The sequence below is a fragment of the Ranitomeya imitator genome, chromosome 6, assembly GCF_032444005.1.
Source record: "Ranitomeya imitator isolate aRanImi1 chromosome 6, aRanImi1.pri, whole genome shotgun sequence".
In the NCBI taxonomy this organism is placed as follows: Eukaryota; Metazoa; Chordata; class Amphibia; order Anura; family Dendrobatidae; genus Ranitomeya; species Ranitomeya imitator.
In genome coordinates this window covers 488003955-488017768 of record NC_091287.1, presented here as the reverse complement: position 1 = coordinate 488017768, position 13814 = coordinate 488003955, and the positions used below count along the sequence as shown (strand labels likewise).

At 44.3% G+C, this 13814-nt stretch overlaps 1 protein-coding gene across 2 annotated transcripts; it reads right to left on the bottom strand.

Annotated features, from left to right (window-relative positions):
• Positions 1-3873: 3873 nt before the first annotated feature.
• LOC138642970 (RNA-binding protein 12B-like) lies at positions 3874-11835 on the bottom strand. Of its 2 annotated transcripts, none has more exons than XM_069731619.1 (2): positions 10095-11835; positions 3874-5654 (listed from the first exon to the last, which is right to left on the bottom strand). In XM_069731619.1, the coding sequence occupies exon 2, from the start codon at positions 5630-5632 to the stop codon at positions 4325-4327; it is 1308 nt and encodes a 435-aa protein (XP_069587720.1). In that variant the 5' UTR covers positions 5633-5654; positions 10095-11835; the 3' UTR covers positions 3874-4324. The 2 variants fall into 2 exon arrangements, with proteins under 2 accessions (XP_069587720.1, XP_069587719.1); XM_069731618.1 differs by having other exon boundaries at positions 11778-11835.
• Between the last annotated feature and the right edge of the window lie 1979 nt (positions 11836-13814).

Here is a 13814-nt window from a genome sequence, read left to right as displayed (position 1 = left end):
CAGAAGGCTTGCATGGTTTCCCTAAGTGTCACTGTTTCCAAGAGGAGTTGCCATATAAAGTTTATTGGAATGTTATAACAATTCACATAACAGATCAAAATGCCACACTCTTTAATTAAAGATTATCACCAATCCTCCACCAAATTTCACAGTGGGTGCAAGACACTGTGGCTTGTACGCCTCTTCATGTCTCCGGTTAACCAATAGGTGATCTGGGGATGCTTCAGTATGGTTAATCTTTGTGAAGGATGTATTAATCAAGCCGCATACAAGGTTATCCTGGAAAAAAACAGTTGATTCCTTCTGCTCAGGCAATGTTCCCCAACTCTGAGGACTGGTTTTTCCAGCAGGATAATGCGCCATGCCAGCTAGGTCAATCTAGGTGTGGATGAAGAACAACCACATCAAACCCCTGCCATGGGCAGCTCAATCTCCAGACCTGAACCCCACTGAAAAACCTCTGGAATGTAATCAAGAGGAAGATGGATAGTCACAAGTCATCAAAGAAGAACTGCTTACATTGGTGTACCAGGAGTGGCATAATGTCACCCAAATGCAGTGTGTAAGACTGGAGGAAAGCATGCCAAGCCGCATGAAAGCTGTGAATAAAAATCATGGTTATTCCACGGAGTTAAAACATTAGTATTGCTGTTTTTAAATGATTACAACTTTTTTTGCCTTAGTTGAGGTCTACAAGCAATGCATTTTTTATTTTGACCATTTCTCATTTTCAGAAAATACACAATGTATTGCTTGGAACTTCGGAGACATGTCAGTAGTTTATAGAATAAAAGAACAGTTTATTTTTTACTCAAAAATATACCTAAAAATAGAAAAATCAGAGAAATTGAACATTTTGCAGTGGTATCTTAATTTTTGCCAGAGTTGTCTATGCTAAACTTTGATATGGTTATACAAGCCACAACATGGCTTCACCTAGAGAGGGGAGGGATATAGAGAAACAAAAATTAGACTAGGCTAGACTGTGGCCATAGTGCTGTTGTCAGGGTTATGTCTCTAAATATTCAAAGCACCACTTCAGCGTTTTTTTTTTTTATTGCAGCACCGGAGTGGTGCCACGAATCTTAAGTCCCTGCCATAATCTTAAACTTACCATCTTCATCTGTTATCGGCGCCGCTCCAGTCAGTTTCTAGCAGTTTATGACTTGCTGGATCGCTCCGGTGTTTACTGGGCGAGTTGGAAGTCATAAATCAACGTAAGTCTATGAGAGCCAACACGTGGGTTCTCGGGCAGTTGCAAGTTGCGGTCATAAGATGGCATCGGATGACTGGAACTAGCTGAAGACAGCGGCTGGTAAATGTACTACTAGGGTCAGGGAACTTGGTAGCACCACTCCAGCAATGAAATAGGAATAAAACACCGGAGTGGTGCCTTAATACGAGTACGTAGTCTTTCCTGATTACCATTTTGCAGCTAAAAAGAAAAACAAACCAATAAATACTATTGCTTAAAGCACCACTCCAGTGTTTTCTTAACAGCACTGGAGTGCCGCTTAAGCATAAGCCCCCTGTCCATGGTCATTTACCCACACTCAGCAACTTTCCCGTTTTTCGGCACTGCTCTGGTCCTACCTTGTGACACTAGCTTCCGACAGCTTGGAAGAAGCTACATCACGAGATCTCAATTCTGGCTCTCATAGACTTGCATGAGGCTCTCAGACTTGTATTGAAAAGTGACCTCTGCGCCTCTCAATGAAACTTTGGAGCAGCCGACAGGCCACTTTTTTGCAAAAGATGGACCAGAGTAGCAGTGAAAGTGTTGGAAGGTGGGTATTTACATTTTAGGCACCACTCCATCTGTGCATTAAAAAAAAAAAGAAAAAATACAGGCATGTAGAAAGATCAAAATGCTGGTAAAGTAGTAACACAGACAGTTGCAGTTTCAATAAAATACAATTTTATTGGAAATACAGTATATATGGCTTAGTCTGGTATGCCCCCGGCCCTACCCCTATGTTATTATACGGCATAAGAGAGCAGTGATCAGTCATTGACTGGTCCAGCTTCCTGAATTACATCATCTTTTAGGCCAGTTTCAACCATTTGACATTCAGGGTTCGAGTTTGGACTGTGAGGCTATATGCACACGTTGTGGATTTGCCGCTGCGGATCTGCAACTGTTTTCCATTCATTGTACAGTACCATGTAAACGTATGGAAAACAAAATGTGCAGTGCCCATGCTGTGGAAAAAAACGCACGGAAACGCAGCAGTGTTTTTCCACAGCATGTCAATTCTTTGTGCGGATTCCACAGCGTTTTACACTTGCTCCTCAATAGGAATCTGCAGGTGTAAAACTGCAGGTGGAATCTGCCAGAAAAACCGCGGTAAATCCACAGCGCGGTTTACCTGTGGATTTTGCAAAAACAGTGCGGAAAAATCCGCACACCATTCCGCAACGTGTGCACATAGCCTGGCTCTTAAGTCATACTCAACGGACACTTATACAACCATGAGGCTCTTGAGTTCGGTTAGGGGGATCCATGGCTAGTCGAGACATTGCGGACCATAAATGTCAAACCTACGAAACAAACCTCACTGTCAGCAGACTGCGTCGGTCACTTTTCAAACTTATTTGCCTATAGTCCTCAGCGGACAGTTTTGTTGTTCTGTATTTTGATAGAAGGCAAAAGTAGTTAAAAACACAGGTACATATGTTCTCCGCTTATGTGTCAAACGTTGCATTTTAGGCTAGGGTCACATTGCGTTAGCGCAACCCGCTAGCGCTAAACGGGTTGCACTAACGCAATGTTTTTAATGGGGCCGCGTCCTGGGGTCGCGGTAACGTCCCCGCTCTCGCAGATCCCCGATCTGCGAGAGCGGGGAACGGACCGCGGGCGCGCCTCGGACGCTGCGAGCAGCGTCCGCGGCACGCCAGGAAACACCGGCGCGTCGCTAGCGCGTGCCGAACATGGCACGCGCTAGTGCTGCGCGTTCCCATTGCCGTGAATGGGCGCGCTAACGGACGCGTTGCACGGCGTTAATTTCGCCGTGCAACGCTGTCCGTTAAGCGCGTTCCCATAACGCAATGGGAACCCAGCCTTAAAGCTACAAACAGCCCTTGCAGGACACATAACCTTGACATCTCTTAATTGCTCAAACAAATCTGTGCTTTATATACCCATACCATGCACATTAGCTGATAACTTGTTGAACCTAGTGATTTTGGGAAGACTGGCCTACCCTCTAATGTGTATGGGGACCCTCCCAACTGTACCCTGGAGATATATGTAAGACAAGGGTCAGGCATGTTGTGTGGTTCATCTTAACCATTCTTTGTTCTAGAGACACCTAACAAAAAGTAGGTTACTTTTAAAAGTTAGTAATATACACACGCTGCGTGGTAGCCTCTGCCCTGCTATACAGCATACTACCGAACATTTCATATCCAAATATACTTTATATTGAGACCGTTTATATATACCAGATAGCTGTGAGATGAATAAATACTGACTAAAGAATTCCCAGTAAAAAAATATACAGATTGGCACCTTGTTGGTTTATTGACTGATTGAAGTTATTATTGGAGATCAAGAAGGAACTCCAGTAGTTGTGAAGCAGATACATGTCGATTATCTAAAATTTCAACTTAAAAGGGTCCCCTTACAGACTAATGTTGGCCAATGTCGATGTGCTCGGCCGGCTGAGCATGTCCAATTTCAGACTGCCGATTGAATTGTTCTCCTGGAAGTAAGCCGCCGGGGAAGGTCATTGGCTTTCTCATCAGAACACCGGAAAGCTCAGCTAAAACATTCCTGTGTATGCAGGAGATCGGCATCGGCCAAATGATCAGTCAGCAGTTATCTAATGCATAATCCCATTTCCAGCCATTAAAATAATTAAATTTCATGTCTTGATGAACAGCATTTATTCCCTTTTCAAAATTATCTTTAAAGTTTAAAAAAAAACAAAAAAAAAAAAAACTTATTTCTTGAAATCAGATGTACAAATTATACATAAAGTAACACACTATGTAAGCAATAAAGTAATTTTGCTTAATGCAAACAACATATTGGTTAGAACTGGGCTGTGGCATCCAAATTCAAAGCCCTGCACGAGGCCAGTGGTCTTCGATTTACGAGCTGTAAATTCTTTGGATTTTGATCGTACAAGACACGGTTTCAATAAAACTTAAGATTTTTAATACTTTGCGTACCAGGATTATATAATAGATGCTAGGTAACTGACAAATACTTAGTTGTGTTATCTCAATCAAAAGAAAACTAGAATCTGCCAGCAATATTGGCAAGTCCCACACAGATATAGTCTTTGTACAAGTGAATGTCCTCAGTCCAAGTGAGCACTTATTCGGAGTCACTGCCAGCAGCACATGTCACCTCTGACGATTCATCCGCCTCGCTGACACTTACATCTGCTTCACACGTAGAAAACTTTTGATCAGCTGTAGAATAGTCCACGATAAAGTCCACGCCAAAAGCCTTCAGCTGCTTCTTTGAGACCCATCTTAGCAGGATCACCGTATCCTGGTACCTTTTGTGGTTTAGTTTCTCGGCTTCGGATGCTTCCTCTTTCTTTGAGAATTTGACAATAGCTTCCCCAAGGCAGTCCCCATTGTCATTATATAACAGACAAATGTCCTGTTCGGTCAGAGAAAAGCCAGAAAAAAAGTTGAGAATGTCACATTTATTCACGCAAGCGGCAAAGTTTCTTAAATATAAGAATTTAACATCCGATTTCTTTTTCATTTCCTCTGAAGCTGGATCCCCCAAGACCACTTTTTTCTTGCTCTCGATTAAGTCCATCATGTTGGCTTTAGAGACGGGCAGCACTCGCAGACGACGACCCCTGAAAACCGCTTTGTCCAACTCGAGAGCTCGTACGTAATCATTTTCAGTTACAAACATCACGAAACATTCCCGCTGTCTGTTGCCGTTTTTGTCATACACAAATGTGATCTGAGAGTCCTCGACAAAATTGTGCAGAAACTTCCTTATGTGGGATTTGTCAACGTGGACACTTACATTCACCAGATGTGCATAAAACTCGTGAATATACAACAAATGGGGGTCATACTTTGGTAACCTCTTGCAAGATGAACTTTTCGGATTTTTCCCCCTCGAAGAATCACTTTTTGCAGAGTAGAAGAGCCAATCCTTTTCACTTGACAGCCACATGGACAATACAGAAAATGTATTTTGATTCTTACAACAATTTTTATTTTCAGACGCCTGAAATACTGACACGGCATTTTTGGCGTCGTCACTTTTTCCAAATTTAACAAAGGCTATGCCGCTCCTAACTTTATACCTTGTCATGAAAATTACATTTTCCACATACAATTCTGTAAAAAAGCTTTTCACGTCAGAAAGTTTGGCATTTAAGGGTGTAAACATAATGCGCAAAAAGCTGCAGGCCTGCCGAGAACTACACCAATCCGAAATATTTATAGCACTGTCCATCAGGCATTGTCCTGACCTCTTCAGAGCTAAACTTACACAAAGCCTATCCTCAAAAGTAACGTAAGCCTCTCCATATATCCCACCAATAATATTAACACCTCCATCCCGAATCTTCAATCCAGTAAAGAAACGTCGAATGTGAATAGCGTCTGCGATCGGCGGGAGACCTTGTAACCGCACCGTCAGTGACATTCTTACTCAATATATCTTTTTCCTGTTGATATATAAAAAAGGCACAAATCTTTAGTTATACACAGCAGTGATTCTCAAAATTAAACAGACTTGCAATGTCTAAAGACTGAAACGCGTTTGCTTGTCATCTCTGGTGATGGAAGTTGTGACTTTTTACTATTTTCAATAAACATATGTTTTTACGAGACCATGACGATGGATTTTTCCACGATGCCAGTATTTCACCAAGCCTCTGAGCATCCGTTCCCCTAGTGGGCGAGCTGACTTTCCTATATTTCGCTGTTTTGTAGACGGTGTGTTGTCATACTATTGTTGCAGTAACAGTGACCCCTGTTCTGCCAACCGCATTTCTTACAGGTTTGTCATTTCCGTCTCTGGTCTAACTTTAGGAGTCCATTGTGGGCATTTTTAGAAATTGGTAGCTATTAGTGATGAGCGAATGTGCTTTGATATCGCATTATCAGAATACATCAGGCATGCTCGAGTAATATGTTCCGAGTCCCTGCGGATGGATGATTTGCTCCCGTCAGCCAGCCGCACAGACAATCCCCTGCATGTATTGTGGATGTCCAACAGCCGCTAATCATTCAGCTGCGGGGAAGCAAACATATTAGTCGAGCACGCCTGACATACTCGGATAACACGATATGAAATTGGAGAATTATGACTCCGAAATGTCCGATTTAGAATAGCTATGGGCATATCAATAATGAAATCACTGGACAAGGTCTTAAAATAAAGGAACATTTCACTGGCGAAGACATGGGTCGTACATAGAAGAATCGACACCTTCAAAATATGGTGCAGGAGAAGGATGTTACTGTATGAATACCATCGATGGCAAGAAAAATAAAGAACTCAAACCAGACAAGTCATTGGAAGCAAGAAAAACCAAGCTACGACTTGCGTCCTTTGGAAACATCACACAAAGAGAGCAATCACTGGAGGAGGACATCATGGTTGGAAGAATAGTAGGAACAAGGCGAAAAGGAAGACCAGCAGCCTGGTGGCTTGATCCCAACAAGATAACAGCAGAGAAGACCTTGGTGGACCCATCTAGGCTTGCACAAGAGCAATCTTCCTAAAGATTGTTCATCCATTAAGTTGCCATGGCTCGAGATTGAGCCCAAGACAGTTAAATGATGATTATGTCTGATCGATTGTATTTCTATCCTCTGAATTGTAAAGTGCTGCTGAATATGTTGGAGCTACATAAAATAATAGGTTATTCTCACAATATTAAATGGGTAAAGTTCCAAACTGCTTGCAAAACCAAGAAACTTTGCACATGACTTGCTTTAAAAATTCTCTTTGTTCTCAAGAATGGAGCGATTTCTAGTTCTGGTCACTGCTGCAGTGTCTAAACAGAAGCAGTGCTTCCAATCTCTTTCTATTAAAGCTTGTAAGGACTGCTCTGAAGCCGTCTGGATCGCACTGTTAGGGCACGGTCAGACGGTCATAATACTCAGCTATCACGCTCAGGTCAGGAGAGCAGACGGCCAGTCCGAGGATTGCGATGCGATTCTTAGCTTTCCATCCAGCTTCAGTGCCATTGTGCTCATCTCATGCTGCAAAGATGCGTCACATAGTAGCAACAGAGAGTGCATAGAAAAGACCAGTGGCACAAAAGTGCTGTTGGTCCACAATGTCAATCAGGATTACACCACTCCACAGGAAGCCAAGAGGTTGGCGAGCAGAGAGCCCCAGGAAAGAGATGATATTAGTGATGAGCGAATATCCTCGTTGCTCGGGTGATCTCCGAGTATTTGTTAGTGTTCAGAGATTTAGTTTTCATTGCGGCAGCTGAATGATTTACAGCTATTAGCCAGCCTGAGTACATGTGGGGGTTGCCTGGTTGCTAGGGAATCCCCACATGTATTCAAGCTGGCTAGTAGCTGTAAATCATTCAGCTGAGGCGATGAAAACTTAATCTCTAAACACTAACAAATACTCAGAGATCACCCGAGCGTGCTCGGGAAAACCCGAGCAACGAGTATACTCGCTCATCACTAGTGATGAGCGAGCATGCTTGTGTGCAAACCGAGTCTTCAGCGTGCTCGAAAAATATGTCCCGAGTCTCCACGGCTGCATGTCTTGTATGCAGGGATTGCTTGTTTGCTAGGCAATCCCCGCATGTGTTGTGGCTGTCAAACAGCTGCGAGACATGCAGCCGCAGGGAATGGAACATATTTTTTAAGCACATTCAAGACACTCGGTTAGCACCCGAGCATGCTCAGATAACACCCTATACCAGCACATTCACTCACCACTAGAAACAATCCCTTGAGGGCAGTGGTTTTTAGAGCAGACCTAGTATTGAAGGCATCTCTTAATGAGGAGACAATAGCATGTTCCTTCTCACATTGTCACCCGCTCTCGGTTTTGCAAGGAATAATAACAGGACATCTCTGGATTCTCTTTAAAAGGGGGTTTCGGAGATCAGCAACAAATTAGACTATAGACAGTAAATGGCTTAAATAACATCCCCCCCCCTTTTATTAACCCGAAAAAATCCACTTCAGCTCCCTTATGGCCTTTTTAATTCTACACAGCAATCACATGCCTTTGATATGCAAGTCTTGAAAGAAAAGCTAAAGGTACTGTTACACTAAACGACTTACCAACGATCACGACCAGCGATACGACCTGGCCGTGATCGTTGGTAAGTCGTTGTGTGGTCGCTGGAGAGCTGTCACACAGACAGCTCTCCAGCGACCAACGACCCGGGGAACGACTTCGGCATTGTTGAAACTGTCTTCAACAATGCCGAAGTCGCTGGGAAACCAGGGTAAACATCAGGTTACTAAGTGCAGGGCCGCGCTTAGTAACCCGATATTTACCCTGGTTACCATTGTAAAAGTTAAAAAAAACCAAAACACTACATACTCACATTCTGATGTCTGTCACGTCCCCCGCCGTCAGCTTCCCGCACTGACTGTGTCAGCGCCGGCCGTAAAGCAGAGCACAGCGGTGACGTCACCGCTGTGCTCTGCTTTACGGCTGGCGGCGCTGACAGTCAGTGCAGGGAAGCTGATGCTGGGGGACGTGACAGACATCGGAATGTGAGTATGTACTGTTTTTTTTTTTACTTTTACAATGGTAACCATGGTAAATATCGGGTTACTAAGCGCGGCCCTGCGCTTAGTAACCCGATATTTACCCTGGTTACAAGTGAACACGCCGATCCAGCGATGACAGCGGGTGATCAGCGACCAAAAAAGGTCCTGATCATTCCCCAACGACCAACGATCTCCCAGCAGGGGCCTGATCGTTGGTCGCTGTCACACATAACGAGATCGTTAGCGGGATTGTTGCTACGTCACAAAAAGCGTGACGTTGCAACGATACTGTTAACGAAATCTTTATGTGTGAAGGTGCCTTTACTGTATCTCATGGCAAAAGGTTTTTTTAGGAATGAGGCTACGGTACAAAACAGTTTACAATGGAATTAAGGAAACAGAAAGCAGGGATCAGATCGCAAACCCCCTCTGGTAACGACATCCTCCTCTCGTGACGGCCTTATAGACTTTACACCTACATGAAGAGGATTAGCAAACAGTCCTGAAATCGTACGGTGTGTGAATATTTCAAAAAGCATAAAATATCGCAATATGAAGTTTAGCCAAGTTTCATTAGTACCATCTACCCACACAGTCGCTGCATTCACATTCTGTACAACAATGACTGGCTGCAGTGGTCACTTGGGTAGATGGCATAAGACATGCAGGGAGCACCAAAAAAGTAGATTTATCAGGTACGATTTACTATATGTTACATACGGCCTTTAGCCTAATTTTTTTTACAATCCTGCTATATGCCTTTTAAGCCTCATTTCGACATCCGTGCATCAGTGTCAAAAATTACGGACCGGCCCCGTGACTTCAGACTCTAAATCAACAGCCTCATATATGTTATGAGGCTAAGTTTGGGTTGGGAGATCCTCAGCCAGGACCATGTTTCACGGACATCTGAATGAGGCTTAGGGGTGAACTTTCACACAGCAGATTTTGCTTCAGAAATTTCTGCCAATGAAAATCAGTTCCAATTCATCTGAATGTAGTGGTTTAAGAAGAATTGAACAATTGCAGAATTTTCTGCAACAAAATAAGCCATATGTGAACTCGCCTTCAAGGGGATTTTTAGCCAATGACAGTTATTCTTAAAGAGAATACCCTTACTCATGGCTCACAATTCATATTCCAACACTCAGTCCTCTATTGGTCTCTTCTTCTTGGCCCAGTCTTCCACAATGGAAATGGTAACACAGGCTGGCCCCACCACCCACTTGCTGCAGTGATGACCATTTCCATTTTATAGAGAACAGGACCAAAAAGCATAGACCAACCGGTTACACAGCCTCAGACAGTACGTCCGCACTGTCGTTTTCAGCGGGTGAGAAAAGCTCCAACACAGCAATATAAAGAATTAACCTATACATTCGTATGGGAAAATGGCTGCTCACATGTTCAAGCTTTAGAAAAAGTCTTTAAAACCCTCCAGGATTTCAAAGACACTAAGGGCCAGATTCATCAAGGTCGGCGTTGTGATTATCGCAGATGTTAAGGGGTTAACGTGTGATTGGAGCCAGCTCAGATCGCTGCAGTTAACCTCACAATTGCCGCTGTAAATCAATAACAGCATTGTTTAAGCTGCACAATCCAGCCTGGGTGTCAAATCCTGGCTCCCATGCTCCTTCCCTCACCCCCGGCCTGCTTGAAGGCCTCTGTCACTGCCATTTTGTTACTTCTGTGAAGCATAGTCTGTGGTTCAAGTTCAGGGCACAGATGGGTTGTCATAACAGCCGGGGGTCTGCTGAAGACCCTGTGCGAATAGCAGTCCTCCTGTGAAAACCAGCCCGAGGCCAGTGTTGAAAGGGGATTGTGATTTTTTTTATATATAGCAGTGCTGATGCACTATGTATAGCACAAGTGATCAGACGATCACAGCTTCAAACCCCCCAAGGGCAATATTGAATGCAGTAAAAATATATTTTTTTTTAAATATGAAAAAAGGTTCAAATCACCCCTCTTGCCACATTAAAAATAAAAAAAATACAGGTATTTGCTATTGACGCGTTCGTAAAATTCCTATCAAAATATAAAATTAATTTCATTGTTAAATAACTAAAGAAAAAAAAAATATATAGAAATGAAAATCGATATGCCAGAATTACTTGCGATCAAAACATCGTATCTAACCCCAAATTTTATCAGCAAAAATGTCCTCTCAGACTGAAAAAAAATGAGCCCTCACCGAGCCCCAGAACCCAAAAATTGAAAGCGTTACGGTTCTTGGAAAATGAGAAGTTTTTTTTTCTGATTTTTTACATTTTATTTTCCCACCAGTTAAATAATAATGAAAAAACGATGTATGTTTGTTATCTGCGCACTCGTACTGACACGGAGAATCAAATCGCCAGGTCAGTTTTCTCGTATAGTGAACGTTGTAAATGGAAAAAAAAAAAAATGTTAAAATTGCAACAACAAAAAAAGGGCAATCTAACACTTGGATTCTGCCCCCCATAATAAAGAGGTCACGGGGGGGGGGGGCTCAGAACAGAGGAACTTTTTTTTTTTTAAGTTTGTTCTGAATTTTTAAGCCAGAAAATTGTTAAAAAAAAAAAAAAAAAAGTATTTGTCGCTGCACAAACCTGTTACCGCCAAGAGAATCATATTCCCAGGTTATTCCTACTTCACAATAAATAACGAAAAAATTAACCCTGAAGAACACATGCGGCATTGCCCGTTTTCTATTCCCATATCGTGGTTTTTTCCCCCTTACGTCCAGTACATTATATTTACCATATAACCAACCAAAAAAAATATAGATAGAGCTGCATAAAAATATCATGAAAAAAATGTTATGGTTCTCGGAAAGAGATTAAGGGGAAAAAAAAAACAAAAGCTCTAAAAAAAATAAGTAGTGTGGTCATTCAGGGGTTACATCCGCCATGTGGAAAGGTGATCGGTGGCCGCGCCGCGTATACTCAGACATGGAGCCCCCTCCCCCATCACAATGGCCTTCACTCGCCCCTACACGCCCATCCCCCACCCGGGATTCCACGAGAGGCCACGCAGTAACGTTTTGCCTCAGTTTCCGCCGTGCGCTAAGGATATAACAGCCCCGTTTGTCTGCCAAACATTACCGAAGCGGACACCGAGCAGTGCTCGACCGACTCAGACCTGCGTGCGCTCAACAATGACGTAAAAAAATGCGCATGCGTAATGATTTCAGTGTTAGGGGGACGGCGACTACCTCCGCGCATGCGCGGTGATTTCAGTCGCTTTGTTGCCAAGCTGTAGCTGGGCCCTGATGATGTCAGTGTGGGGGGGATGGTGGGAGTGACAGGAAGAAGGGTGCAGCCCTGTGTGCTGGGGATAGTCAGCTGCAGCACTGCTCCACCTATCTATCCGCCTGGGGCAGAAGCCTCATTTCCTACAAGTACTATTGACAGTCGGTAATGATGGCTCCTGTATGTGCACCCAGTACAGCAGCTGTGACTGCAGCCCTAGCCCTAACCTCAGGGGCAGTGATGAGAGCGCATGCTCGGCTGAGGTGTGCTGACTGTCTCCGGCGTGCTCGGCGGCTAGTATGTACGAGTCCCTGCGGCTGGATGTTTCGTGGCTGTTCGACAGCAGCAACACATACAGGGGTTGTCAATCCCTGCCGAACAGCCGCCAGACATGCAGCCGCGAGGACTCGAACATAGTATTCGAGCACACCGAAGACACCCGGCGAGCACCCGACACCTTAGCACGCTCTCTCACCACTAGTCCGGAATCAAACTATTTTTGCTTTTTTTCCTTGATCCGCAGTGCACGGACTGGCTGCGGCTCTCCTTACCCGAGTGGGACATCTGGATAGAAGTATACAGGGACAGTCCGTGCACTGCGGTCCGATTTATACGCCTGTCTTTCTGCTCCCTAAGGCCGGTTTCACACGTCAGTGGCTCTGGTACGTGAGGTGACAGTTTCCTCACGTACCGGAGACACTGACTCACGTAGACACATTAAAATCAATGTGTCTCTGCACATGTCAGCGTGTTTTCACGGACCGTGTGTTCGTTTGGAAAACACGGAGACATGTCAGTGTTCATGGGAGCGCACGGATCACACGGACCCATTAAAGTCAATGGATGTTGTCCGTGTGCAATCCGTGTGCCGTACAGGAGACAGCGCTTCCCTAAGCGCTGTCCCCCTCGCGTGTGGTGCTGAAGCCCCATTCATCCCTTCTTCCCAGCAGCGTTCGCTGGAAAGAAGGAATTAATAATCTTTTTTTTTATTTTTGTTTTTAAAATAAAGTTACCGGTAATCTGCCCCCTCCCTCCCCGTGCGCCACCCCGCTGCCATTAAAATACTTACCCAGCTCCCTCGGCGCTTACATCCTCTCAGCGTCGCTGCTTGTCCTGTATGAGCGGTCACGTGGTGCCGCTTATTACAGTAATGAATATGCGGCTCCACCCCTATGGGAGGGGGAGCCGCATATTCATCACTGTAATAAGCGACACCACATGACCGTTCATACAGGAAGAGCTGCGACGCTGAGAGGATGTAAGCGCCGAGGGAGCCGGGTGTTGTGAATTCTGTGGCAGAGTTCACTCCTGTGGTCACAAGTGGTACTTCGGCTGATTCTCTCTGGGATCTTCCGTTTGTGGAGGAAAGTGGTACTGCAGCTTCTGAGTTTCCTCCCTCAGGTGATCTGGTGAGCTCGTTAGCTTCTTCTCTACTTAACTCCACCTGATGCTTTGATCTATGCTTCCTGTCAATGTTTCAGTGTGGGACTTGTTTTTTTCCCTGGATCATTCCTGTGGCCTGCTGCTCTGCAAAGCTAAGTTTTGCTTATGTTATTTTGTTGCTATTTTTCTGTCCAGCTTGCTTTATTGGTTTTTCTCGCCTGCTGGAAGCTCTGAGGCGCAGAGGGACCACCTCCGTACCGTTAGTCGGTGCGGAGGGTCTTTTTGTCCCCTCTGCGTGGTTTTTTATAGGTTTTTGTGCTGACCGCAAAGTTATCTTCCCTATCCTCGTTCTGTTCAGCTAGTCGGGCCTCACTTTGCTAAATCTGTTTCATCTCTATGTTTGTGTTTTCATCTTACTCACAGTCATTATATGTGGGGGGCTGCCTCTTCCTTTGGGGAATTTCTCTGAGGCAAGGTAGGCTTATTTTTCTATCTTCAGGATTAGCT

Coding starts and splice junctions, on each gene's coding strand:
- LOC138642970 (XM_069731619.1), bottom strand. CDS start 5,632: ATGTCACTGACGGTGCGGTTACAAGGTCTCCCGCCGATCGCAGACGCT.